The 27051-nt window shown below is 48.8% G+C and overlaps 1 protein-coding gene across 2 annotated transcripts in view; it reads left to right on the top strand.

The window, feature by feature from the left end:
• Positions 1–11116: 11116 nt before the first annotated feature.
• XKR6 (XK related 6) overlaps positions 11117–27051 on the top strand; it is a 191081-nt gene continuing 175146 nt past the window's right edge. The window contains exon 1 of one of the 2 annotated variants that reach the window (XM_051812083.1): positions 11117–12020. In XM_051812083.1, coding sequence (XP_051668043.1) covers positions 11311–12020 — 710 coding nt within the window. In that variant the 5' untranslated portion in view covers positions 11117–11310. The remainder of the gene's footprint in view (positions 12021–27051) is intronic. The other variant, XM_051812092.1, reaches the window with a different exon arrangement.

The raw sequence follows: 27051 nt of genomic DNA on the forward strand, positions 1-27051 counted from the left end.
ACATTTTTTAGAGGCATTAACTGCATCTTGAGAGCAGAGAACACATTATTTTGTAGGCGTTTTCAGCGGCACAATACCAACCCCTATTTTTAACTATTGACTAATTACCAGTAGATCTTAATTACATGGTGTGTGGAGGCACTAATAAGTTTACAAATCTGCCAACAACACTAAACACATATGTCTTTTCAAGCATTAGCCTCTCTCTCTTTTTTTTCTTTTTTTAAACCTTTTCTCTTTTTCCCCCCTCCAATTTGGCAGCAGAAGCTACTGGAAAAGGCTGTAATTGTGGCTGATTAGGACACAAGCATCTAAACACCCATCCTTGTGGAGAGAAGAATGGCTCAAAGCATGGGGAGGAATCAAAAGAGGAGCCAGCAGAGGCTGGAGAACTTGGATTTTCAGCGGGGTGAGAGAAGGGAAATGTTCACTTTTGTCTTCTCTGCCTTTGGAGTGGTTCACTTTTGTCTTCTCTGCAAGATTCATGGAGCCACGTGCAGGTTTATTTATTAACTCTAGTTAGGAATAGTGACTCAGAGCAACCTGGTCTAGTGGAAGGGGGTTGGAATGAGATGAGCTTTAAGGTTCCTCCCAACCCAAACCATTCTGTGATTCTATGGTTGAACTCAAGTGCTCTCAACTCCTGACTGTGCAGAACTGCACATCTAAAAGGCTGATGGCAAAGGCTTCCATGTCCTCTTCCCAGCAGTTGAGTTCCTGACAAGAAGGACCATCACCCTGAGATCATCCTCACCACAAGTCTCTGCACACCCAACAGCAGTTATTCCAAGAAGTGATCATTTCTGGGAGGTTTAATGTTGTTTTAGACCTGCTAATAATATCAAAGAGCCATAAAAAAAAAAAATTTATAGTGGAATTGTATGGGATGATTCTTAGCATCAATAATTCCAATAATTTGACAAGAAGGAACAATAATCTTCTATTTCCAAGTGTAAGGATAACCAAAGAGTAAAGAATGTCCACATTCTTGGAAAAAAAAGCTGGGGACACTTTTAGTCCGAATCCAAGCTACTGTTGATCTCCTGAAGGATCTTCCATGGAATCACTGGGTAAACTTGAGTTTTACAACTCCATAAATGAGAACAGGTGTCACCTTTCCACATCCATATTTCTAAATGCAGGAGGGTTTTTCTGCCTGGGATGATTCAATGTTTATATTTACACGGTGGAGGAGAGGAGATTATTGTCGTTTGCACTGATGAAGGAGGTGGTTGTCACCTTCCCATTTCTCCATATTGAATCTTTGTCAGCAAATAACAGGTCTGGAGGAAAATGAGAGTAGGAGATAATTTAAATGGGCGCCACACTTAAGCCCTGGCAAGGAAATTTCAAAAGTGAATCAACACGAAAGCAGAATCATTTTTTTTCCTCAACAATTTAGGTAATTATGGACAAGGCAAACATCAGTTTTCACTGCAAAAGAAACTGAACCAGCTCCTCTGGTATCTTAGGGCAAAATTTCAGTTCCTTAATTAACAGATTCAGAAATATTGTGTGTGCTGGCAGATGGAAGAAATGATAAGAGTACTTGCCAAAGCTGGATACACTGGTGATGTTCACATATCAGAAAGCACAGTGTGTGCCTGAACCAGGACTTCAGAATGGCCAGATTTAATTTTTAGACACTGTCTGAAGTAGCCACATGATCATTTTTGCCATAGAGATGAAAGACTTTAAGCATCCATTTCAAGCTGGGCAAATCTCATCTGTCCCCTGAGATATTAAATGACCTGTGCAAAGCCAAATTAATTAAAAGCATTTAAAAATAGAGAAAGAGAAATGATGATGCTTTTAATATGGTGGGAGAACAAAAGTAAGGAGTGTTTCTGTTATCCTACAAAAGAGATCTTTGCTCAGTTGTACAATAAACAGTGTTTATGCCCCATCTCCTTACACTTAATGCCAAGTGGCAAAACCAGGTGACTGGATATTTTCAGAACAGGTAAAAAGTCCATGTTGCTGCTTGAAACCAGAGCCTGTTCCTTCCAAGAGAAGCTGAGTCATGAGAGGACATGGGGTGGAAAGATCCCTGGCAGGAGGTTGGAACTAGATGATCTTGAAGGTCCCTTCCAACTCAAACCATTCTATGATTCTATGATTCTGTGACTCTATGATTCTATGATTCTATAATTCTATGATTCTGTGACTCTATGATTCTATGATTCTATGATTCTATGATTCTATGATTCTATTCAGGACCAAAAGTGTAAAAACTGTAGTGAAGCCAAGAGAGGGAGAAAAGATTTATCAAGTGCAAAAGGACACGTAAGTGAGAAATCCCATGTGGTTCTTGGTGAGAAAAGAAGGGCTGCAAAGGTGCAATCAACATAGAATTATAGACTCTGCTGAGTTGGAAGGGACCCACAAGGATCATTAAGGTCCAACTCCAGGCCCTGCACAGCACAACTCCAAGATTCACACCATAAACAAGAGGAATACAATGGAAATTAAAATTTTGTCCTCGGGCTTGAAAAGGAGAGAAAAATAAGGACATCAGGTGTGGACAGAGCTTTAGGAAAGGTCCATGGAGGGCCTAAGGAGGGCAGTGAGTAACCAGGGGAAGGTGATTTCTCTGCAGTACCTGGACTAGAGGAAGGACTGTGGAGAGAGTAAATAAAGACACAAAGGTGTAATAACCCACATCACAAACAGGCAATGCTTGGGCAGATGTTTCAGTCAAAGGGAGATGGAAGAAGCTACAGTCACCAGAGTGGCTACCACCAGTAGTCTTTTCCTTGTTGTTTTTTTTCCAAGGGGAAACCAGGCAGGTTCAGATTTCCTGTCTTTATTTGGTTTGGTATAAAAGGCCATGCATTTAATTAACAACTCTGTAGTGACAATGTTAAATATTCTGTCACATGCACAGGTTTGGAGAAGGTTTACATTATCATGAGACCCCACTTGAGGTACTGCTTCCAGCTCTGGGGACCTCAACATCAGAAGGAGAAGGACCTGCTGGAGCAAGCTCAGAGGAGACCACGGAGATGCTCCAAAGGCTGGAGCCCCTCTGCTCTGGAGCCAGGCTGGGAGAGCTGGGGGTGTTCACCTGGAGAAGAAAAGGCTCTGGGAGACCTGAGAGCCCCTTCCAGAGCCTAAAGGGGCTCCAAGAAAGCTGGAAAGGGACTTTGGATAAGTGACAGGACAAGGGGGAATGGCTTCACAATGACAGAGGGCAGGTTTAGATTGGATATCGGGAAGAAATTCTTGGCTGGGAGGGTGGGTAGGCCCTGGTACAGGTTGCCCAGAGAAGCTGTGGCTGCCCCATCCCTGGAAGCATCCAAGGCCAGGTTGGACGGGGCTTGGAGCAACCTGGGGTAGTGGAAGGTGACCCTGCTCATGGCAGGGGGTTGGAATGAGATGATCTTAAAGGTCTGTTCCAACCAAACCATTTTGTGATTCCATGATTATCAGTTTTAAAAAATAAGCATCAGGGCCTGTGGAGGATCACTTTATAAGAAATATACTTTACCTTAGTCAAGGTGTGAAATCCTACTCCACTTCCTCTCGCAGTCCATGGTTATCCATTGCCTTTCCCAGTGACCCAAAAGAACTGAAAAAGAACATGCTACACACAGTTCCTGTTGGCACAGGGGCCAACCTTCACCTAATTGGAAAGGGGAAGCATTGTCTGATAACTTTATTTTTCCCTGAGCTCCAAAAATCAGCGTGGCACACTGACAAGAGCAGCTACTCTGTGAGGTACATCCCTGCCCTTCATAGCCAATTAAATCACTGGAATCCCATGGGGGGAAGTAGGAAATGCTGTGTAGTTGCTTTTCCTAAATCCCAGCTTGGAAAAGCACCAAGCAAGTCCATCAAACTGGAGGTCTGAGCTGTTAATGCTCTTCCAAGGGGAGAAACACACAGTTCTCACCACCTTTTTTTTTTGGTTGATGAAGTCACATTCTTTCTTCCTGCTGGGTAACCAGTACCTTGAGGAGCAGGACTGAGGGGATTATTCTGTGCTTGGTTTAATGGGAAAGCTGCAAGTACTTCCAGGCTTTACATGGAAAAGGCAGGAGGGTCAGAAAGCTTCGTGCTGTCACCCCGTCCTGCGCAGCCCCGTTCCTGGGTGGCCTCATGATCATGCATCCCATGTCACTGGTTCAGCTGGTGGCAGCTAAAAGGTGTCCCACAAAGGGAAAGCAGAGAGACAGGTTCCTTTTGATGCACGGTGATAAATGAAAACAGTTGCAGCTCTCAGGAGATGAAAGGAAGCCTGAGGAGAGCTGAATAAAACCTGTCACCACAGGTAAGATCTAGATAATGGGAACGATGAAGTTTGCTAATGCACACTTCTCAAGACCATACTAACTCTTAAATTTGTCAGGAGGTGTGAAGTGATTTAAATGCAACGTTCCTGTCCAATGGAGACAAGGCTGGGGCTCACACAATTCCATATTTAGTAGAGAATTGTTAACCAGCTTTTATCATGCAACACCTGAGGACCTGAACAAGTTTCACAACCTCTGCAGGTTATATCATTACCTTCATCTTGCTAAAAACATAGCCAGGAAAAGTCCATTTTTAAGGAACAGCCTCTTGGTTTAGATGCCTTCTCTGTGACAGCCTCATCCTGTTAAAACCTCAGTGAGTGAAACCAGGGTGGCTCACAGGGATATTTACTTTGAAAAGGACCTTTCCCTGGTTGGGCTACGGGAGTCTAAATATATTTTTTCATTTTAATGTATTTCCTGGAAAGGGTAATCCATGCAAAACTACTCAGCTGGATGTGAAAGGATAGGGTTGTAAGGAACTGTGATAGGAAGTCAAGCACCTGGTCCAGCTGTGAGAACACACCACATTCAGTTGTTTCAAGGCCAGGCTGGACAAGGCTTGGAGCAACCTGGAATAGTGGAAGGTGTCCCTGCCCATGGCAGGGGAGTGGATGGAGATGATCTTTAAGGTCCCTTCCAACCCAAATGATTCTGTGATTCCATGAATTGACCAGTAGGGACTAACACAGGACTACTGACAGTCACTGCTAACATTTTATCAGTCACTTGCATTGCTAAAATGAACACTTAAAAATTAAGCCCTCAAATAAAAAAGAAGGGATGGAACTGGAAATCTTCACCAAACATTCCTCACGCTCTGTTAGAGGCAGTTCTTAGGATGGCTGTGAGTTGGCTTTTCAACATTTGCCACTTTCTGCACCTTTCCTAGAGAGCCCAATGTCAGACAGTGGGGTGGGAGAGGCTGGACATGGCCTGGCCATGGGCATTCCCAGCTCAGAGATCCCCAGTGTCCTGGGCTCATCCCACAGACTGGGTAGCAGGGGAGGGGGGCATTCTGCCCCTCTGCCTCCTCAGGTGAGAACCTACCTGCAGAGCTGCCTCCAGCCCTGGGGAACAACAGCACAAGGATGTGGAGCTGCTGGAGAGAGTCCAGAGGAGGCCCTGGAGATGCTCTGAGGGCTGGAGCCCCTCTGCTCTGGAGCCAGGCTGGGAGAGCTGGAGGTGTTCACCTGGAGAAGAGAAGGATCCAGGGAGACCTTACTGCAGCCTTTTAGTACTTGAAGAGGGCCTGTAAGAAAGATGGGGCCAAAGGGGACAAGTGGTGATGGTTTTAAACTGAAGGAGGGTCAACTCAGATTAGATATAAGAAATAAGGTTTTTACAATGAGTGTGGTGAGGCCCTGGCACAGGTTGCCCAGAAAACCTGTGGCTGCTCCATCCCTGGAAGTGTTCAAGGCCAGGTTGGACAGGGCTTGGAGCAACCTGGGCTAGTGGAAGGTGCCCCTGCCCATGGTGGGGTGTTGGAGATGAACTCTTCTAAGAGATCACTTTCAACCTAAACCATTCCATCATTCCAGGATTCTATGGAACTGCTGCCACAGGAAGATAAGTAAGAGACAAGTAATAGCAAAAGCAGCATCCTGTTAATCCTCCCTAGGTATAAACATGTAGCATTCAAAAATATTAATAGAAATTAGCAAAGTTAATCAACAGAAAGACTGGCCCAAATGTGTTTTCTAAGCCAAGTTCACACAATAGCTACTAAGTTTACCAACATATCCAAGTTTTCATACTGCAGAGACATGAACGCTGTGGCAAAGGAAGCTGGAGTCTTTTCTGCCTCATGCATGAATAAGAAAGCCACCTGCTATATTCCAGCAGTGGATGCTTTATTGTTAGTGATGATGCATGAGGCAGAAATAATGCAGTTTGATTTTTGGAGACAATACCAAGTTGAGCTTGCAAGGCTGTCAGCCCACACTCGTTTGACTTGGGAACTGAGCAAACAACATGGAAGTAATTGATGGAAACTAATGACACAATAAGATGTCATTTTTTTCTGACCTACTTTGCTTAAAGTAAATCCCCATTAATTGCAATTATCTGTACTCCACGTACACCAAACTCTCAGCTGGATCCATCCCCCAGTTATTTAAATGAGGTACTTCCAGATTTACACAACTCTGACTCTGGCTTACATACCTCTCTATATATAGTGTTTGTTCCCCTGATCTGAATAAATGCCTGGAAGATGGAAGACCACACAGTTCAATTAGTGTATTGATCAGGACCAAAAAAGCCTTTACCCAGGCAGCACAAGGAGGTTATGATCCCACACCGGGGTGCTGCCGGAGCACCAAACACTCCTCCCATTCCTGGTGCCTCGCTGGTGCTTCTGGAGAACAGAGAGAGCACGAAATGCAAGGCACAGACAGATCAGCTCCCAGTGCTGCGAGGGAAAAACCCTGGCTAAACACATTTTATAAATACTCGCAGATCTCAGGGTCACCCAGAGTTTACCCAGACCTCCGGACAGAAGTGCCTCCAGCACGATGGAAGCGTGGGATGGCGCTGAGCGCCAAAAAAAGCTTCCTCCTCTCAAAAATGTGGGTTGAGAGATCTCAACATGGGTGTGATTGACACTTACAACTTCCAAAAAATCCCTAAAAATACCATAGTGTTGGCTAATAAAAGAAACAGGCTCTGACTAATGACTTCCAGCTCTCTGGAAGGGCCAGGGCTACAAGGGAACAGCTCTTGTTGATTGAGAGGGCAAAGCACCATTCCCATGTCCTTGGTCAAAGCCACCACCCAGCTGTGGCTGTGGGTACCCCGGAAATCGGGAAGTTGTGAGGAGATTTGGACGTGGCTGCATCTCTGCTGTGTGCTAGGGGAGTGAGCAGGAGCTGGAGAACATCATGGGATAATCAGGAATTAAGATATAAGTGGTGGAGATATCACTTCTGGCCACCCACGGAGTCATGTATCCATGAGTCATCGCCTGATGCAGGAAGGAACGTAGCGTTCCATGCATCCAAATGGACAAGATCTTTCCAAGGAGAGATGATCTGGGATGGAAGACCTTTCAAGGGCTTTCATCCCAGCTGTTTATCGTTCCACACTGGCACGCATTTTCCCTGATAAGATTATGAAGCTCTGTGTCGAAGTGAGTTACTTTTTTATTTTAGTCTCCCGTACTCCTACTGGAAAGATCTTCCGATTTCCAGCCTAAATATATTCCTGGCCAGTTCCTACTCATTTACTTTTCCACCGCTGCCCTTCAGTGTCCCAGTGCCTTTCCCTTCGCTCGCATTTACTTTCCAGGGTGTATTTATAGGCAGAAAACTCCTTCTCCAATCTTATTTTTGCTAAACTAAAGAAGCCAAATTCTTTCAGCTCACAGGAGAGAAAGACGGACTCTCCCAACCTCTGATCAAAGCCTGGCTCTTCCCTGCACAAATTCCAGCCTGACTTTGCCCTTCTTGGACACCGGTGGTCACAACTGCACCGAGAAATTGGGAGGCAGTGCCAACAGTGTGCTGCATCATGTCATCTCTTGCCCAAGCAGCTGCTTTTTGCATCTTGTGTGCCAAAATCCTCAACTGCTGCCTTCTCCCACCCAAATGTCTCATCACACAAGTTTGGGTTGTTTTTGTATCAAAACAGATGACTCGTCTGCCCCCTTATTGGTTCGTGAAGTGCAACGTGCAACCTACACTTCTATTTAAGTAATAACACCAAATAGTGTTATTACTTCTGTGTTGTTTTGCTTTTGCTTTTCTTCCCCCCTCTTTCTAATCATATGTAGCAAATCTGCTTCACAGAAAAGTTTGAAGGGATGAGGAATGATTCCATTTATATCTCCTTGTGCTGCAAATCAGAAGTTGAAGCTTAATCTGGGTGCTTCCCACCCAAAAATACAGGTCCCAGAGTCCTTATTTCTTACTGCTGGGAGAATTAACATCCATATTTAGATTTGAAAGTGTCCAACAGGAGAGGGATTTTATGTTATATATATACTTTTATACATGTCTTATGCACGTGAAGGGCTGGTTTGTGTCTTATCTATTTCCATATTCTTGCAATAGTTTAAGTGGGCAGAAAATAAGAGAATATCTGCAACATTTGGGTTGGTTATCATGGGGACCTGTGGGATCATGTTCTCTCCAATTCTTTTATATAATATTATCGATAATACCAGTTTTCTCCTTTTAGAGAACTTTGTGCTAGTTTCACTCCAATTGACTTCAGTTTGGTCACATCCAGGTGTGCATCAGGCGAATCCACCTGGCTAATGCCAAAAACTTTGCTTTCTGCTCCTTTTCTTCTGTTTCTCCACCGTAGGAGGATCCAATCATTTCAAAACCAGCAGCACTTTTCAGACCTCACAAAACTTTTGAGCTCCTTCAACTCAGAAACACCAAATACACCCTTCCCAGGCAGCCTATTTAATATATGCAAGTCATCCCACTTTTCTTAGGATTAAATTAACTCTTCCTCCCTGCAAAAAGCATTTTATCTGCATTTATGCACTTTTCTACCTTCTGGGAGTTTTTTTTTTCCCGTGTTGAAATTTAGACTCTGCAAAGCAGCAACTTTGGCAGCCAGTTCTGGAGCCCTGAATCTCTCAGCCCTGATTTTTGCCACAATTTAAAGAAAAAGACACAAGAGAAAGGGTAGAATTCAGACTCCCACAGAAAGAGGTAGAAGCAGCAGCTGGAGGAGGATCTGGAAGGAGCATCCTTATGAGATGGGAAAAAGCACAAATGGTAAAGAGGGAAGATTGTAACCTACAGAGGACAGCACAAGACAGCTCAGAAAAGATGGATATGATGAATGAACAGATGTGTAATGGGGAACTGGGGAGGAAGGACCCTGAATTTGGCTTCCCAGCCTGCCAGTGGGTTCTTCGGTGAAACAGCTGCCTGGGGTGCAGCTCAGCCCCAGGCAGATCCCAAAAACAGATTGGGAGTGGCTTCCTCAGCTTGTCAGAGGTTTCTCCAGCATGGAGCTGAGCCCATGGAGAGGAGTTGGTTGGTCTGCCTGACTCCTTAAGAACAGGGTGAGAGAAGCAGTGTCCCCCAAAGTGGGTAAGGAAAGGACAAGAGGAGAGGAGAGAGAGGATGTGTGATCCCTATGTTAGAAGTAAAGGGACAGGAAGAGACTGTGGTGGGGTATTTGGAAGGGCAATGAGGTGATGTGAGGTTGGGGTGCCCAGGTGGGCTTGGAGAGTGCCACTGTTATCATAGAATGAATCTCAGAATGGTTTGGATTGGAAAGGACTTTTAAGATCATCTTGCTCCAATCCCCTGACATGGTAGGGATACTTTCCACCATCCCAGGTTGCTCCAAGTTCCATTCAGCATAGTGTTAAGCACTTCCAGGGATGGGGCAGCCACAGCTTCTCTGTTCCAATGCTTCACTACCCTCAGAGTAAAGAAGGGGGACCTGTGGAATGGGGAGGGACAGGAGCATCCCTTCCCCAGCACAGCCACGGGACTGAGGACAGCATAGTGGTGGTCCTGGGATTTGAGGGTGAGCAGGTGACAGGGACAGGGCAGTTGCATTTCAGAATATGGATTTGAGGGTCAAGACACTGGACGGGGGAGCTGATTTGGGAGTGGGATGGGGTCAGCACAAGGGTGTCCAGCTGAGGATGGTCTTGGGAATGCTGGTGTCAGCATATGGAATTTGGGAGAAGAAACACAATGGAATGTTTTTAATGTCCAAAGGAGGACTGGGAAGATGGTGAAGGATCTTGAAGGGAAGACATATGAGTAGCAACTGATGTCATTGGGTTTCTTCAGCCAAGAAAAGAGGAAATTGAGGTCAGGTCTCATCGGGGTCTGCAGCTGCCTCACGAGGGGCAGTGGAGGGACCCGAGGCTGGAGCTGTGTAAGAGGAGGTTTAGTTTGGGTATTAGGAAAAGTTCCTTCCTCCAGAGGGTGATTGGGCACTGAACAGGCTCCCCAGGGCAGTGGTCAGGGTCACAAGGCTGCCAGAGCTCAAGGAGTGTTTGGACAACACTCTCAGGAACATGGTGGGATTGTTAGAGTGTTCTGTGCAGGGCCAGGAGTCAGACTTGTGGGTCCCTTCCAGCTCAGGATATTCTATGATTCTGTGAAGATTCTGTGATTCGAAGATTAGAGAGGTGGAACACCTCTCCTATGAGGAAAGGCTGAGAGAACTGGGATTGTTCAGCCTGGAGAAGACTCTGGGGAGACCTCAGAGCACCTTCCAGTACCAAAGTCTTAAGCTGAGCCAGGGGAGGTTTAGTTTGGACATTAGGAAGAATTTCTTCACAGAAAGGGTGATCAGACATTGGGAAGGGGCTGCCCAGAGAGGTGGTGGAGTCTCCACTCTTGGAGGTGCTGAAGGAATGACTGGCTGTGGCACTCAGTGCTCTGGGCTGGGGGACAAGATGGGGATGGGTCACAGGTTGTACTCCGTGATCCTGGAGGTCTTTTCCAACCCAAGTGGTTCTGTGATTCTGTGGTTCTGTGAAATGGCCTCAAGCTGTGCCAGAGGAGGTTTAGACTGGAATATTAGGAAAAAAGTTCCTCATGGAAAGGGTGGTCAGGCAAAGGAACAGGGCAGTGATGGAGTTACCATCCCCGGAGATTTTCAAAAAAACCGTGCAGATGTGGAACCTAGGGACGCGACTGAGGGTTGAACACGGCAGCGCTGGGTTAGTTGGACTCAATGATCTTGGAGGTCTTTTCCAATCTCAATGATTCTGCAGGGGGGCTCCAAGAGGACTTCGGGCATGGAGCGACAGGACACGGGGGAGCGGCTTTGGGCAGCGCGGTCTAGCGGCAGGTGCCCCTGCCCGCGACAGGGGGCTGGAACGAGACGGTCCCTGCGGTGCCTTCCCTGCCGCTCCCTCCCGGCTCCGGCCGCTGTCGCCGCCAGGCGGCCCCGGCCCGTCCCGCGGCCCGCGCACGGGAAGCGCCGCCCCCGGAAGCGGCGGGCGGGGGGAGCGGGCACGGGGGGGGCCGAGCGAGCGAGCGCCCGGCGAACGGGCCGGGGACGCGGCGGCGGCGGCAGCAAGATGGCGGCCAAGTCGGATGGCGGTGGCGGCGGCGGCGGCGGCGGCTTCGCCCAGCTGCACAACCTGGACGAGGCGGCGGCGGCCGCGGGCGGCGGCGGCGTCGGGGCAGCGGCGGCCGAGGTGGCGGAGGAGCCGGGCGCCAGCAGCTCCATGCACATCTGCCACTGCTGCAACACGTCGTCTTGCTACTGGGGCTGCCGGTGCGCCTGCCTGCGGAACCTTTTCAGGCGGGCGCCCGCCGCCGCCGCCGCCGCCGAGCCGCTGGCCCCGCGCCCCCCCGCCGCCGCCGAGGGGCCGCCGGAGGTCGGCGAGGCGGCCGAGAAGCCGTGGCTGGACTGCCTGTGGATCGTGCTGGCGCTGCTGGTGCTGGTGGGGGACGTGGGCACGGACCTGTGGCTGGCGCTGCACCACTACGGCCGGCGGGACTACTTGTGGTGCGGCCTCACCCTGGCCTTCGTGCTGCTGCCCTCGGTGCTGGTGCAGATCCTGAGCTTCCGCTGGTTCGTGCAGGACTTCACGGGCGGCGGGCTGGGCGCCGTGCAGGGGCTCAGCAGCCGCGGGCCGCCCATGATGGGGGGGACCGCGGGCCGGCGCGGGGGACCCGCCGCCGGGGTAGGAGGAGCCACCCCCGGGGCGCAGCGCCTCTGCAGGATCTCCGTCTGGGTCTGGCAGACCGTCATCCACCTGCTGCAGATGGGGCAGGTCTGGAGGTAAGGGGCGGCCCGGGACTCCGCCGAGCCCCCGGCGGGGCGGTCGGCGCGGGGGGCTCGGGAGCGCGGCCGCGGCGGGGGGGGTGTGAGCGCCCGGCGGGAGGGGGACGCGGGTCGATGTCACCTCTTGGTTTGAGGTGGATCGGTGTCACCTCGTGATCTGACGTGGACGTGGGTCGGTGTCACCTCTTGGTTTGAGGTGGTCGTGGGGCAGTGTCACTTCCCGGTGTGAGGTGGACGTGGGGCAGTGTCACCTCTTGGTTTGAGGCGGATCAGTGTCCCCTCATGGTCTAACGTGGACATGGGTCAGTGTCACCTCTTGGTTTGAGGTGAATCAGTGTCCCCTCATGGTCTAACGTGGACATGGGTCAGTGTCACCTCTTGGTTTGAGGTGAATCAGTGTCCCCTCATGGTCTAACGTGGACATGGGTCAGTGTCACCTCTTGGTGTGAGGTGGGTCAGTCTCCCCTCATGGTCTAACGTGGACATGGGTCAGTGTCACCTCTTGGTGTGAGGTGGGTCAGTCTCCCCTCATGATCTAACGCGGGTCAATGTCACCTCGTGGTTTGAGGTGGTCGTGGGTCAGTGTTACCTCGTGGTTTGAGGTGGACGTGGGTCAGCATCACGTTCTGGTCTGAGGTGGGTCAATGTCCCCTGGCCAAGGTGGGTAGCTGAAAGCTCGTGGTCCAACGCAGATGTGGGTCAGTGTTGCCTCGTGGTCTGAGATGGACATGGCTCAGTGTCACCTCGTGGTCCAAGGTGGACGTGGGTCAGTGTCACCTCATGGTTTGACGTGGATACGGTTCCCTGGCTGAGGTGGGGAGCTGTCAGCTCGTGGTCTGAGATGGATGTGGGTCAGTGTCCCCTGGCCAAGGTGAGATAGATGAGGGTCATTGTCAGCTCCTGGTCTGAGGCGGACATGGGTCAGTGTCACCTCGTGGTCCAAGGTGAATGTGGGTCAGTGTCCTCTGGCTGAGCTGGGACAGGTGTGGGTCGTTGTCAGCTCGTGGTCTGAGGTGGACATGGGTCAGCGTCACCTCATGGTTTGAGGTGGGTCAGTGTAACCTCCTGGTTTGAGGTGGGTCACTGTCCCCTGGCTGAGATGGGGAGCTGTCAGCTTGTGGTCTGAGATGGACATGGGTCAGTGTCACCTCATGGTTTGAGGTGGATGTGGGTCAGCATCATCTCATGGTCTGGGGCGAACGTGGATCAGTGTCATCTCATGGTTTGAGGTGGAGGTGGGTCACTGTCCCTGGCTGAGGTGGGGCAGATGGAGGTCATTGTCAGCTTGTGGTCTGAGATGACTGTGGTCAGTGTGGTGCCCTCCCCATGGAGATTCGAGGGTTACTCCAATTTTGGGTGAGGAGAGACCCAAAGGGAGGAGATTCCCATAAAATGAGCCTTTGGGGTTGAGATGGGGGGCATGAAGTCGTCGTCACCTCAGTCCAAGGTGGAGCTTTGCCAGTGCTCCCCATGGTGGAGGAGCTGTCAGGGCCCCTGTTGTGCTGAGGGAACATCTGAGAGAAAGAGAAGTTCCCCCAAAATGTGTCTTTGGGGCTGAGGTGGGAGGAGTGGGATTCGTGTGTCCAAACAGGATGTGGGTTGGTGCCCCCCATGTGGATATTTGGGAAAGAACTCCAAAGGGAGGAGACATGCCCCCCAGATGAGTGTGTGGTGCTGGGGAGAGGAGAATGGGGCTACTGTCATCTCACAGTCCAGAGGGAATGTGGGTCTGTGCCCCTCATGGCATGGGATGGAATAGATTCTGGCTCCGTGGGGTTGTAGATGTTGCCCCACATACATAGGGCAGGACGGGGAGGGGGTCATGGAGCTGCTCTTCCCGACAGGAGATGGTGGGGGGGACATCCCTGTGGAGGCAGGCCCGGGGCTGGGGGTGACCCTCGCAGCAGCAGCGCTGCAGAGGGAGCTCCTGTGGCCCTGAGGGGGGACTCACCCCACCACCCACCTCCTGGAGCCGTGGGACAGCCAGAGAAGGACCCCACAGAACACGGAGGCTGCTCCAGAGAGGGATTGCAGGGGGAGCGGACCCCCGGCTACCGAGTGCTGGGATGTGCCAATTCCAGAGGGTTGATGTCCCCTTGGGACAGATCAAACCTCCCGTAGGTGAGGAGGGGGTGAGGGTCTCCCCTATCCCCGAGAGCCGGCAGAGCAGGAGCCCCCTGTCTCGCTGACCAGCCCCCCCAGCGCCGAAGGAGCAGGTTGGGGGAGTGGAAAAACGCAGCGTGATGCCTCGGCTGTGGCTTGGGAGGGAGAAGGAACCTTTTCCTCGGTGGGGACGGCGGTGGGGCCGCCGCTGTGAGGCTGAAGGTCAGGGAGAAGGGACTGTTCCCTCCAGAGGGAGGTCCTGGGGTGGAGGAGACGCTGGCCAGAGGAGAGGTCTAGGAAGTGACCTCGGGCTCAGCAGGAATAAAAAAGCATCCTCCAGCGTGAGCTGGAAATTACGTTATCCTCCCCAAAAAGAGCGGTGGGAGGAGGCAGGGAGGGATTCTCCAGGATGAAAGAGCCTGTGGATGCAAACACTGCCACAGAGATGTCGGGCTTACGGAAAGAGGTGGTGTAAGGACAGCTGTAAAGACCCGGCGTGGCCCGGCGTCCTCTGAGCTGGGACGCGGGTTAGTAACGTGGAAAACCTGGGAGATTTGGGATAGGGGGCGGAGGGACAGCTCCGGGTTGTGCCACAGAGCGCTGGGAACACCCCCTTCACCCCCCGGATGGCTCAGGCTGTAAGGGAAGAGGCTGCAGATGGGGGTCGATTGGGGTTTGTAGCTTTTAAAATAATCTTTAGGGATCAAAGATTTTTATTTTCCCGATTTTTTTTTTTGAAGAAGCCGCGGGGGTGGAGGGGAGGGGACGTGCGTGGGAAGGGTGCGTGAGATGTGTACGTAGGAAATAAGCCCCTGGAATCGTGCAGTGCAACAGCAAATACATATTTCTTCTGCATCTTCAATGTCATTTGTGCAGCGTTCAAAGCACATTTGTTCTCAACTTCTGCTTGGGGGTTTATTCTATTTTTATGGGTTTTTTACGGCCGAGGTTTAGGCTGGGGAGTGGCGGGGGGGGGGGATGTCTGCGGGTCATGCGTGCGAGGATGATGAATTGGTCCTCGACCCTTTCTCCTGCTTCCTCTGGTGCTCCCGAGTGCTGATCCCATCAGCAAAGGCAGTTCTCGATGCAGATGCTCCTCTGGCAAGTTGGATTTTTCCTTTCCCGGAGTCAGGCAAAAGGAACGATTGTGCTTTAGCCGTGCACAAACACTCCAAGCCGTGGCACGCTCGAGTGAGCCGGTGGGGAGGGGGACGCCGGAGCGATGCCGGCAGGGACAGAGGAGGGGATGCACGTGGGGGGCTGGATTTTGGGAATATGAGGAACCAAAGCTCAAGTTGCCCAGACTTTTCCCTGCTTTGTTAATGCAGAGGAAAAACGTTTGCAGGGCTGGGAATGCCGAAGGGGACTGGCAAGGAGCACTGCAGACCGGATCACCTTAGGTGAAATCAGGGAGCTTTCTCTCCTGTTGATCCCTAATCCCACTAGCGCGCGGCTCCTGGTTTTTTTTAAGGCACGCTGGACAGCGTGGAGCTGACTCCCAGTATCTGACCAGAGGCAGAATTAACTTCCTGGGATCTGTGGAGTAGCCTCCACGAGGGTGTCTTTTTTCATTCCCACTACAGCTGTTGCAAATGCCATTAAAATTAATCTGGAATGCGGTGATTGGGAGCAAGACTGGAATGTGCTGGTTTGGCCGCCTTTGCCTGCGGCGAAACCGCTCTGTGCTGGCAGGAGGTTTGTGCGTGGGGATGGAGGAGGAAAACCTGGGATGGTGTAAGTTCAGAGTGGAATGCTCCGAGCCTGGTTTCCTGCAGGATCACGGATACGCTTGCACGGAGCGTAATCGGGATCGTACGTTACGTAGGGGCTGTCGTGGGTGTTGCTCAGCAGCTGGAATGAAATCATAGAGAATAGAGAGGGGGCAGGTTGGAGTAGTACAGAAATGCTCCTCCTGAATCCCTTAGGGAAATATGGGTTTGGAGTTGAGGGATAACACAATTCTTGTAGGGGCTTCTTCTAAATATCGGGAAGACTTGCCAATAAGATGATGAATAAATAACATTTTGTGGCAGAAGTATAAATACACATCCGGATCTTATTTTAGCAAGGTTGTCTCTTCATTTTGTCAGGATTGTGGGAGAAGGAGCTTGTTTTGGAGCAGTCTGGATGAGGGCTTTGTCTGCTGTTTGTGTTCTCTGCAGAGGGTGAATCGTGACCAGGCAGGAGGGCTGAGGGGGCAGTGTGAGTACTGAGGGGGGGGCTTAATGATATTCCTGGTTTTTTATGTTTTTTTTCTTGCTCAGCTGAGAACTGAAGGCTGTGTTAACACTGCCTGCCTGTAGTGGCTGTTGGAAAAATAGTATACATTGTAAAAAATGTGTGTGTGTATACATATATACATACATATTCATATTTTTAATTCTTGCTTGAAGTAGTCTGATCCCAAATGGATTCCAGGACTCTGATCTCAAATGCCATTCCCACCGATAAGGCTCAGCTCCTGGGGTTTTTACCTCCATAAATGTACGGTTTTCACCTCTCATCTCAAATCTTAGATTCTCTTGAGGACTTGAACAGTTCATCCAGACTACCCAGAAAGTGAAGGATGCCAGTCAGGACACATTATGCTCATTACAGAGCTGCTGCTCTGCAAGATACAAAGGGCTGTTCCTTGAGGGAATGCTGTGGTTTTGCTGGGAATAAGCTGAAGGAAGGTCGGGAGTCAGAGCTTGCCAGGGCTGTTGCTTTCACTAGAGCTGTTCAGCTTTGTAAATCTGGGAGGAGCAGTTGTGGCTTGAAGCTTTTGTATCTTCAACAGTTGCACGGGTTGTGTGACTGACAGGAGTGAAGTTCCCTGTCTGATGTACCTTTCCTTAACCCCTGTCAGAAGTGGGTCACTGGGTCAGGGATGCTGTCCTGGAGTACAGGGTTTATGGAGTCCGATCCCTTGCGTTGCACTGTGCTATTAAAGCAAACCTTATTGGATTCCATTGGATTAAGGGGATGTGGAGCTCAAGCTAAAATGAATGCTGACCAGCTGGAAATCGCTCTGTGTCTGTTAAACTGTCAGTAGTGGGGAGTTGTGTGACTCAAATGTACTACATTTGTGGGTTTGTTATTAAAACAGATCTGAATACGTATCTGGGAGTAAAACATTCTGTAAAAAAAGCCCCAAGCAGACCACAACAACCCTTGTCACTGTTTTGACATTAAAACATTTTGTGTATGTGCCTGACTAACAGAAAAAATTCCTAACATTTAGGCGGAGAGTTGACATCTTTTTTATTAGTGGAAAGACCAAAATCTATGAGTTGTTCGGCTTTGGAGGTGGAAGGATGAATCAATGGGTTTAAGTGGAATATGTGGTATTTAATGACTCCATGATGAGTGGGTTCAGGCTCTCCTAAAATACTTTGCTCCAGGCTGGTCTGTGAGTTAGAGACACACAATTTTGGATAGTTTAGAAATACAGGCAGCTACAACTCAGAAGTTCTCTGCCCAAATCCCTCCAAGTGGGAGACATCTGCTTGTCAAAGAGCAGATGAAGGAGAAGCTGCTGACCTAATGCTGCCTCCTTGCCTTGGTTTGGGATGTTCAGCTCTGTAGAGCCTTTCCATAAATTTCCTGGCACGCTGGAATATTTTTTTCAGCTTTTTCTGGTTAGCTTGTCTGGCAGCTGAGTTTTTCCCTTTAGCCAAGTTTTAACAGCTTGCTTTTATAGTATGGAGTTTTGTCAGCTTTTGACAAGTTGGCAGAGGGAAGACATTCTGGGATAGATGATAAATATGTTCTCCCTACAAAATCAGGTCTGGGGTATATCTTCTTATTTTTTTTTCCAGTGAGGTTGTTCTCTCTTCCAAAAATCTTCCCCACTCCACCCCCATTTCTGAGAGCTTTCCATGGGATCTCCTGAAGGAAGTGCTGGGCTGTGGGTGTGGAGGTCCAAAGACATGGAAGTGCAGAGCATGTAGGTTGTGTGTGAGTGAAAATAATAATAATAATCCTAATAGTGGTGGGAAAAAAAGGCTTTATCCCTTGGGTAGAGTCTCCATGGGCTGCGGGTGGTGGTGCTGCTCCGTGTCTTGTTGAGTGGTTCCCACTAGAGGGGGTCCAACCACAGATGTTGGAGCGGATCTGCTGGGCCAGCTTTGAGAGGGCAGGGATTTCTCCACACCTTTTCTTGGGAGAAGTAATGCCCTGCCCTGACTGCTGGGAACTGGCTTTCCCACGTGGCTCACTCTTTCTGCAGAGACAGCGTGGCTTGGGGAGGTGGGGGGGTGGAATTTGGAGGAGAACTGGTTTCCTCTTGGATGCTGTTGAGAAGAGCCATGTGGTTCCCTGTGGCTGTGCAGTGACAGCAGCTCATCAGCTCTGCCCTGGTGTTTGGGGAGGAGGAAGGGGAAGCAGAACTGCTCTGGTGACCTGACTTGGTTCCTACTGGAACCAGCATGAAGTTTCCATGGCTGTCAAAGAGAAGACCAGCTGTGCCAGGTATTTTTGAGGCATCATTTCCAGGAATCCCAAAACTATAAGGGAACTGTAAGGGAATGCTCCCACCCACCTGGTCTTTGACCAGAACATCCCCTTCCAGTTGTTCAAGCTTCCCACTGAACTCCAGGAAAAACAGCCATGCCTTGTTTTCCCACTACCCCATGGTTTGATCTCTAATGCCAGTGGCAACCTGGAAGTGCCTTTCCTGGTGGAGGGGAGGCAGAGTGCCAAGGGGAGGAGGAAAGATGGCTCACCATTTTTCTTCTGTTAAAATCCCAAGCTCTCTATTTTCCATCTTTCCAGACACTTCCATTTTGCTGTTGGCTGCACTGAGCTACCTTTATTCCTTGCAGTGGTTCTCCTCTCCGAACAAATGTAGGTTATTCAGGGAGCATTTCTTTTAATGAAAAGGATGGAGGGAGAACTGATGGTGATAAAGCATCTCCTTGGAGCAGAGCTGCTTTTGCTGCCTTGAGACTGCAAGGAGCAGAAATTGGACATCAAATGTGTAATTTTCCTTGGGGAATGAAGGTGAGCCTATGGAGAAGTCTGGATCCCTCACAGAACTTCCATTTTGCTTTATTTCCCTCAAATCCTGACTTGATTTTTAGCACCTGACTGTGGTGAAAATCAGCAGTAGTAAAAGGCAGTGTTTTAACACCTGGCAGCTTTTAGGCAGGAGGAGCTGTGAGTCAGAGCAAGGCTTTGCTAGAGAGGAAATTAAATTGTAATTAAAGGCATAAGCAAAGAACATGTGCCAAATATTGTTACTTCATTGACCCCTCCTCCTTCTGATGCACTGGGATTCAGACTGATGGCCAAGTCTGCTTTAGGGCACTGAGATGCTCTTCCAAATGGGATCCCAAGAAAATGGGGAAAGAGCTTTCCTGGGGAGAAGGATTTAAAAAAATCCTCAACCCTCGCAGCAGTCTGACAGTGGGAGGAACACCATGGCTTTCTAACCCTGGGGAGCAGAACAGCACAATCCTTGCAGGGCAGATCAACAGGCACATCCCATATCCTTGGGCTGCAGTGTCAAGAATGGTCCCAAAATCTTCTGGGTTGTGGGACTGAGCATTTGGCTGTGTCCCAGGGTAGCAGGAGCAGCCCATTGCAGCTTCCCATGGATGGACTTTTATTTTTAATTTTTTTTTTGTAACTCCCCCACTCTGGAAATGTATATTTTCCACCATTCTGTATTTCAGTTTCAGCCTGTGTTTGGTTATATGGAATTACTGTAGCACAGGAACAACATTTACAGTGCTCAGGAGAAGTTTCAGGAGCTGCTTTTTGTCCACCCCTGGACAAATTTTACCGATGGACTTTGGTTATTTCAGTGTGTTATTCCTTGTATCTGAGTCTTGAAACAGCAATAAAATCAGATCTTGGCCAAGAGACAAAAAAGTAGAGCAAAAGCCCATCTCAAATGTGTCCCCAAAACTATAGTGGGACTTGGAGACTGTGCTTCTCCTCACGTCTCCTTTCTTCAGGAATCTGTGAGAGCTCAGGTTCACCTATGAAATATTCACAGTCTGTCCTTAAGTGACTTCAGCTGCACAGAAGATCCTTTGCAGAATTGGCAGCTTTGCTGAAACCTTCTGTGTTCAAGCCCAGAGCCTTTATCGTGCCCTCCTCTTCCTCTGCCCCGCTCTGCCTGGGCAGTGGCACCTTTGGGATGATTTGGTTTTCCTGCTGCAGAGGCTATTGAGGATTTTTGTATCCCAAAGAAATATCCATGTACTGTCATAGAGTAGAATCACAGAGTGGTTTGGGTTGGAAGGGACCTTAGAGATCATCTAATTCCAGCTGTCCCCAGGCAGGGATGCCACCTACTAGACCAGGTTTTTCCAAGTTCTGTCCAATGTGGCCTTGGACACTTCTAGGAATGGGGCAGCCACAGCTTCTCTGGGCAACCTGTGCCAGGACCTCCTCACCCTCACAGCCAAGAATTTCTTCCCAATGTCAAACCTAAATCCCTCTCTTTTAGTTTAAAACCATTCCTGCTTGTCTTATCACTGTCCATGTAAAAAGTCACTTTCCCTCTTTTTTTTATTCCCCCTCTGAATACCCCCTTTTGCACAGGATGGGTTGAGGGAATAGGCATCTTCTTCCTCTTCCATGGGGAATAGAACTAAGACAGGAATCTATCCCAAAGCTGCCTCAGTGCCCTGTAGATGGTCTGTGAATGGGGACTAGGAAAACCAAGCCTACTGTGATCAGGTTTAAGTGACGCTTCAGAGGTCCAGTCTGGAAAACTCACTGGGCTGCTGAGCTGCATCTCCTGGTCTGCCTTTGCAGGGAGGTGGATGAGGGAGAGGTTTCCCATAAAACTCCCACCACTTTGGCAGAACTCTTATTAAAAACTCTTCAGGAGCCACGATGCAAAAGGCTCTGGCACCTGGAGCTGCCTTTATCACTTTTCTAATTAAACCTGTGGAAAAAAACAACCCAGGTGGGAGAGGAGAGTGTCCGGCTGCCGGAGCCTCCCTCAGCTCCTGGGGCTCTCTGGGATTTTCTGTAGGGACAGGGGAGATGTACCACGTTTCTGCCTCCACAATGGACACTGGATTTTACAACTCTCCATAAAACTCCAGGAGAGTTGGGCTTCCCCATCCTTTCAGGGACGTAGTTCAGGCTCCTCTGCTAAAGCAGAGGGACGAGAACTATCCCTGTGAGTTTACAGCATTCCAACGTCTGGGAAAATCACCTTTTCTGTTGTAAAAGAAGAACAGTTTAACTCCTCATGCTTGGATCCCCCCCACAGGCAGTCCTGGATGACAGGAATGTGTTGCCTGATCTACCAAACACAGAAGACAGCAGTAAAGCACCAGGAGTGGTTCTGAGTTTGGGATTGGAATTCATCCCAGTTATGTCTAAGTGAGGGAAAAAAGAGCAACGGAGGCCGATGTTGTTGAAGTAAAAATTGTAAAGAGTGGTATAAGCAGAAGGCATTTAAATAATGTAAACAGTCTGGCAGGGGAGGAAGGATGGGAGGCATTCCAGAAACAAAGGGAAAATAGTTTTAAAACATGGCTAAAAATACAGCAACTCTTGAATTCCAGAGATTATCTCAATTAGCACTTTTTCAATATATCTTTACAACAGAATTGTAGGAGTTCACAAAAGATAATGGAGGCTACGAGATAGGGAGCAGTGATATTAATTTGTTTAATTAAAAGGATGAAGGGCTCTCTAAAATAAGATTCACTTATCTCCTATCGCAGGGAAGAACGAGGAGGTTTTATTGGGAAAACTGCAGCTTGTGGCGTCGTAGTGTGGAAAAGTGTGATGAGAGCCAGGGCTGGGAGGAAGAGCCCCTTCTTCAGCCTCAGCAGTTCCTTGCTCAGTGACTTTCAACAACAAATCCCTTCCCATGGGATTTGTGTGCTGTTGGAGCAAAACGGGATGATTTTACGTTTCCGAGAGGATTTTGTTTCATATTCGGAGAGCAAAAACTGGATGTTTTCCTCCAATAGAAAATCAAATATCCAGACATTGCAGCTTTGAGGGGCAGGCAGACAGGCTTTTAACTGGAATGTGGATGTGTGGAGCTGTGCATGGATGTGCTGGATGTCCTCTGGCTCTGGGGGTGTGGTGGCACATGTGAGAATTTATGTCCAGCCTCAGTTCTGCGTGTCCATCCCTTGGCCTGGGGGAGAATCATGCATGGATATCCAGCTGGAGGGTTGGAAGTGTAGGGAGAGACAGTGGGGTCCAGGGAGGAGAGAAGACCCTCATGCAGATCTAAATTAAATTAACCCCCCTGGATGTATATTAATATGTTAAGTAGCACTAAGCTCTGTATCCCAGCTCAGCAATATTCCCAGGCACTTTATTGCTTTAATGGAGGGATAAAATAGAACCTGCAATTATAGTAATTTTTTCTAATTGAATATTTTGCTTTATTCTTTCCCTTTCAAAGCATGACTGTAAGTACCAGCCTTCATAAAGCTTTGGAAATATTTATACTTTCCCTCTCTGGCAATGGGTGTAAATATGCTTTTTCTTGGGCAGACTGTTTGGGTCCCTCATGGATGAGGAGCAGAACAGCTCTGGAGAGCAGTGGGAAATACACCTTTCCCTGTTCCTTTGAACCATCTTGCCATTATCGCAGAACCATGGAATGGTTTGGGCTGGAAGGGACCCTAAGGATCATCTGATTACAACCAGGGACACCCTTCACTATCCCAGGTTGCTCCAAGTCTTGTCCAGCCTGGCCTTGGACACCTCCAGGGATGGGCCAGCCATGTCTTCTCTGGGCAACCTGTGCCAGGGCCTCACCACCCTCACAGGGAAGAATTTCTTCCTAATGTCCAACCTAAACCTGCTGTCTTTCAGTTTAAAGCTGGGAAATACTTGTTTCCCGTTAGGTGGAGAGGGGGAACACCTGATGTTACAGATTCAGTGTTTTCTGTCACCCTGCATGGGCTTGATGGGATTGTCAGGTGTCTTTAATTAACTTCTTTTTAGTGGCCAAACAGCAGCAGCCAGGCTGTTATTCCCAGTCCATGTTCTGTTTAAGGGGATGAGATCCTTGATTTTTTCCACCTAAACTGACTTTGGGGAGGAGGATGGGTAAAAACACCTTTCAGCATCTTGCTTGAGCAAAGATGTAAATGGCAAGTGAAAGCAAAAGCTGAAGGGCAAAGTCCTTGCCCAGATCCTGACAGGTGACAACAGGGACAGGGAATTAAACCTGAAACACTGATGGTGTAATTGGATGTCTCTTGAGTTTTTTGAAGTGGCCATTTTTGGTGCCAGCTCTTCAAACCCAAGTTCCTCCCTCCAGCTCTGGCCTCGAGCAGCAAAATGCAGCTAAATTAACATAATAATTGGGTTATGCATTCCGGGTGCTGAATCTGGGGCTTAAAGAGGGAGATGTGCTGATACTCCCTCCCTGCCATGGAATGCTATCAGTTTGAGCTGTTCCAATAGCTGTCTCCTGCTCTGAAGGGGACTTTTGATCCAATAAACTGCTTATCTGGTGTAGTTGTCCTTTCATCTGGCGTGGGTGGTGTGTGACGGCTGATGGAAGGCGCAGCATTGTGGGTCGTTTATGAATATTAATTAGGAGTGGAAATAATTTGGAACAGTGTGTGCACCGGCTGCAGAAATCCATCAGCTCCTGCCTTGCAGGAGACTCACAAATCCCGGGAAGATCCGATCTCACGTCGGGGTGTGAAGTCACTGCGCAGGGTCTGTCATCGTGACTGGGTGACACAGCAGGAGGTCGTTTCAGGGCTTTATTTCCCGGTGTTTGTTACCACTGGGCTGGGGGAGAAGTGGTTTCCTTGGGAAAAGCTGCAGCAGTGCCTTGCCAAGTCATGTGCATCCGACCCGGAGCGGGAGCTGGAGGGTGAGGTTTGGCCTGGGCACGTGGCTGTGCCGAAAGGCAGCACTTGATAAGGCTTTGGTGCCCTTGTTCCAGTGAAGGACGAGCTTTTCTCCTGAATGCTTAATCTCACCTTAGTCCTTGTCACTCCGGGGCCGTTGTCACACACTGACGTAAATGCATCGTGCCACTGACGCCGGGAGAGGCTCCAGCCCCAAATGTCACAAAGCTCACTTTTGGATGATACCAAAGCCCTTCAGAGAATCACAGGATGGTTTGGGTGGGAAGATCATCTTGTTCATCTCAAAGATAATCTTGTTCATCTTAAAGATCATCTTGTTCCAACCCCCTGCTATGGGCAGGGACACCTTTTCCCTTCCGTGGTTCCATCTCGTTGCTTTCCTCTTCTTCAAGTTGCTCCTTTAAATAAAAGACCTGTAAAATCCGACCATGTCCTCTGTTCAAGAATAGAGCCTACTTTGTCTTCCCTGATCCCTGAACTCACCCTCACTGGCCACATCTCCTCTTGGGAGCACAGCAGTGGCAAGATTTGTCCTCTGGCCCTGAGATGGGCTGGCATAGTGTGGGTGTTTCTGTCATGCTGAGCCTTCATGGCTTTTGGGAGAGGGTGGCTTTCTGCAGGATGCCAGCTGGGAATGGTTCCAGCGGTGCCAAGATGCTGCTGAGGTGAGGGCTGGTAGGTCCCAGCCAAAATTGTGCCAGGGGTGATCCTGTGGTGGTTGAGCCACACAAATAACATCATACCTGCCTAATGGACAAGGAGGAGCCCAGAAGGATGCAACACACTGGAAGGAAAATACTCCCCTTACTTAGGGTTAGTTTTCATTTTTATGAAAATATGGTTGGTTTGGTTTTGGGGTGTTTTTTTGAAGGTGTATCCAACCTATCACAGTCTCCAGGACACTCCACTTCTAGCTTTCAGATGTCACCATATAGACCTGTTTGGGTCTATATCCAGTAGTGGATCCCGGATCCATTCATTGGATTAGATTGTCGATGTCACCTTTGGGAGAGTTACATTCAGTGGGTCACTTTAGTATTAGTGCATTAAGGGTGAATCCCAGGTGAGGTGGGGAAAGGAGAAATGCCAGGGCGCGTCATAGGATCATGGAATGGTTGGGGTTGGAAGGGACCTTTAAAAGTTATTTCGTTCCAACCACCCCGCCACGGGCAGGGACACCTTCACCTCACCAGGTTACTCCGAGCCCTGTCCAGCCTGTGCTTGAACACTTCCAGGGAATCTAGCAGAGGCTCAAGTGAGTCCATCTAGCTGAGACCCAAATGTTTGTGTCCTTGTGGCCTCATCCTGCTTGGATGCTGATGAGGGAGGATGTGGTTCCTTGCTCCTCAGCATCTCTGAGTGCTTTGCTCTGCAGTGAGGACCCAGTGGGGTTAAACTGGGACCATCTTGGGAGCTACTGGACAGGCTGCAAGCCAGAAACTCATCACCCAGACCCATCCAACCTTAATTTGGGGGTTGATTTATTTTTAAAGCACACCAAGTAATTAACTGCTTTACTTTAAGACTCCTCGGAGCCCTTCAAACCAGCGCTTCAGAAATGGGTTGATTATTCCGCTCCCTTCAAAGCGCGGGGTATTAGGAAAAGTCGGCTCCCGCAGGCACGTCCCTCTGGCAGCCCACAGGCACTCCAGGGGTGCCACCACGTGTCACACACGCTCAGTGTCACAAATCACTCTCCTGGCAGTGCCACTTGCTCTAAGTGGGGCACGGCGGCTGTCAGAGGGTCGTCGTCCCGATCCGCACGTTCCCTTCGGCATCTCTTCCCGTTTCCCGGCGTGGCCAGGTTTGGGTCTTTGAAGCAGCTTTGCAATTGTGAGCTTTAGATCTGGGATAATAAAACATCAAAGTAAACCAGACTGTTGTGGATATAGAAAAAAAAAAAAATCAGGACACTCAGTAGGACTTCAGGGAGTAATAAATTTGTTCTATATTTAATCTCGTATTTATCGCAGTGTCAGTATGAGACCACTTCATTTTACTACTTTAACTGTGTCTAAGAATAACTGAATCCTTGAAATATTGAGAAAGTGGCTGATACCTGGTGGTAGCTGATGGGATCCAGCTTTAATAGTTATTGATTGGTTTCAAAAAGCTCCCAGTAATATCACATCTGAGCTACTGTATGTGGGGAGTTCAAATCCTATCAGTTATTTAAGATTAGAAGTAATTGCAGATTTGCAGCTTAATCATCTCTCAGTAGGTGAATCCAGCCAGGACTTCAGGTGTCATTTATAATTTTGCAGAAAAATTATGGTTGATCTGGTCTGGTTTTATTGTGTGAAAATCTTGACGTCCCTAAGTTCAACTATTCTCAGGCATTTCCTCAGCTGCTGTGAAATTGGTGTGGCTTCTCCAATTGGGATGCAAAGCCCTGTTTGAAATCTGGTTGTCTAACAGGGAACATGAGGGATAAAAGAGCCCTGTAGGGTTGGTCTTAGTGCTTGGTCCTTTCTGGTTGTGCCCCATGTCTCGGGATGTGCTGAAAAAACTCACACATCCTCATAGAAAAATAAAAATTAACCATGAGTAAAGGGAATATTTTCCATCCAGAAATTCAGGAGAGCAAAAAATCAGATTAAACACTGCTTTTTAGTACTAAACCTCTGCCTGGGTAACCTGGCATTTACCTGTGCTTCGCTGGAGTGCTTCAGAACACCACCATAAATGATGCTTTATTATCATTTGTGTTCTTAGCCTTTGTTTTACTGCTCTGGAGTTTAATAATTCCATTTATCAAAACATTTGGGTTTTTTTCTTTTTTTTTTTTTTCCTTTTTTCTGGTATGGCTTGTTGCACAATTAGAGGCTCATTATTTTTCTTGGTTGTGATCAAGCTCTGCCTGCAACGAATTTCCTACTTGAACACACAGATCTCCTGGAATTCCCTGCTGCTCTTTTCACCAGGAACCGTCTCTTTGCGGTTCCTGGGAAGTGACCAATTTTTTAGCAGGCAGGGCAAATTATTTCTAATTTTTATTGTTGGTGTTTCAGTGTGTTCTCAGAGGAAGTAAAAAAGAGACCACAATTGTCGGGAGCTGCAACGGGAGTTTGAATTCAGGGTTTAAATTGAATTTCTGATGTCTGTGCCGACTTCTTTGC

This window comes from Manacus candei, unplaced genomic scaffold (genome assembly GCF_025592945.1).
Source record: "Manacus candei isolate 608988 ecotype Guabito, Panama unplaced genomic scaffold, ASM2559294v1 h1tg000007l, whole genome shotgun sequence".
In the NCBI taxonomy this organism is placed as follows: domain Eukaryota; kingdom Metazoa; phylum Chordata; class Aves; order Passeriformes; family Pipridae; genus Manacus; species Manacus candei.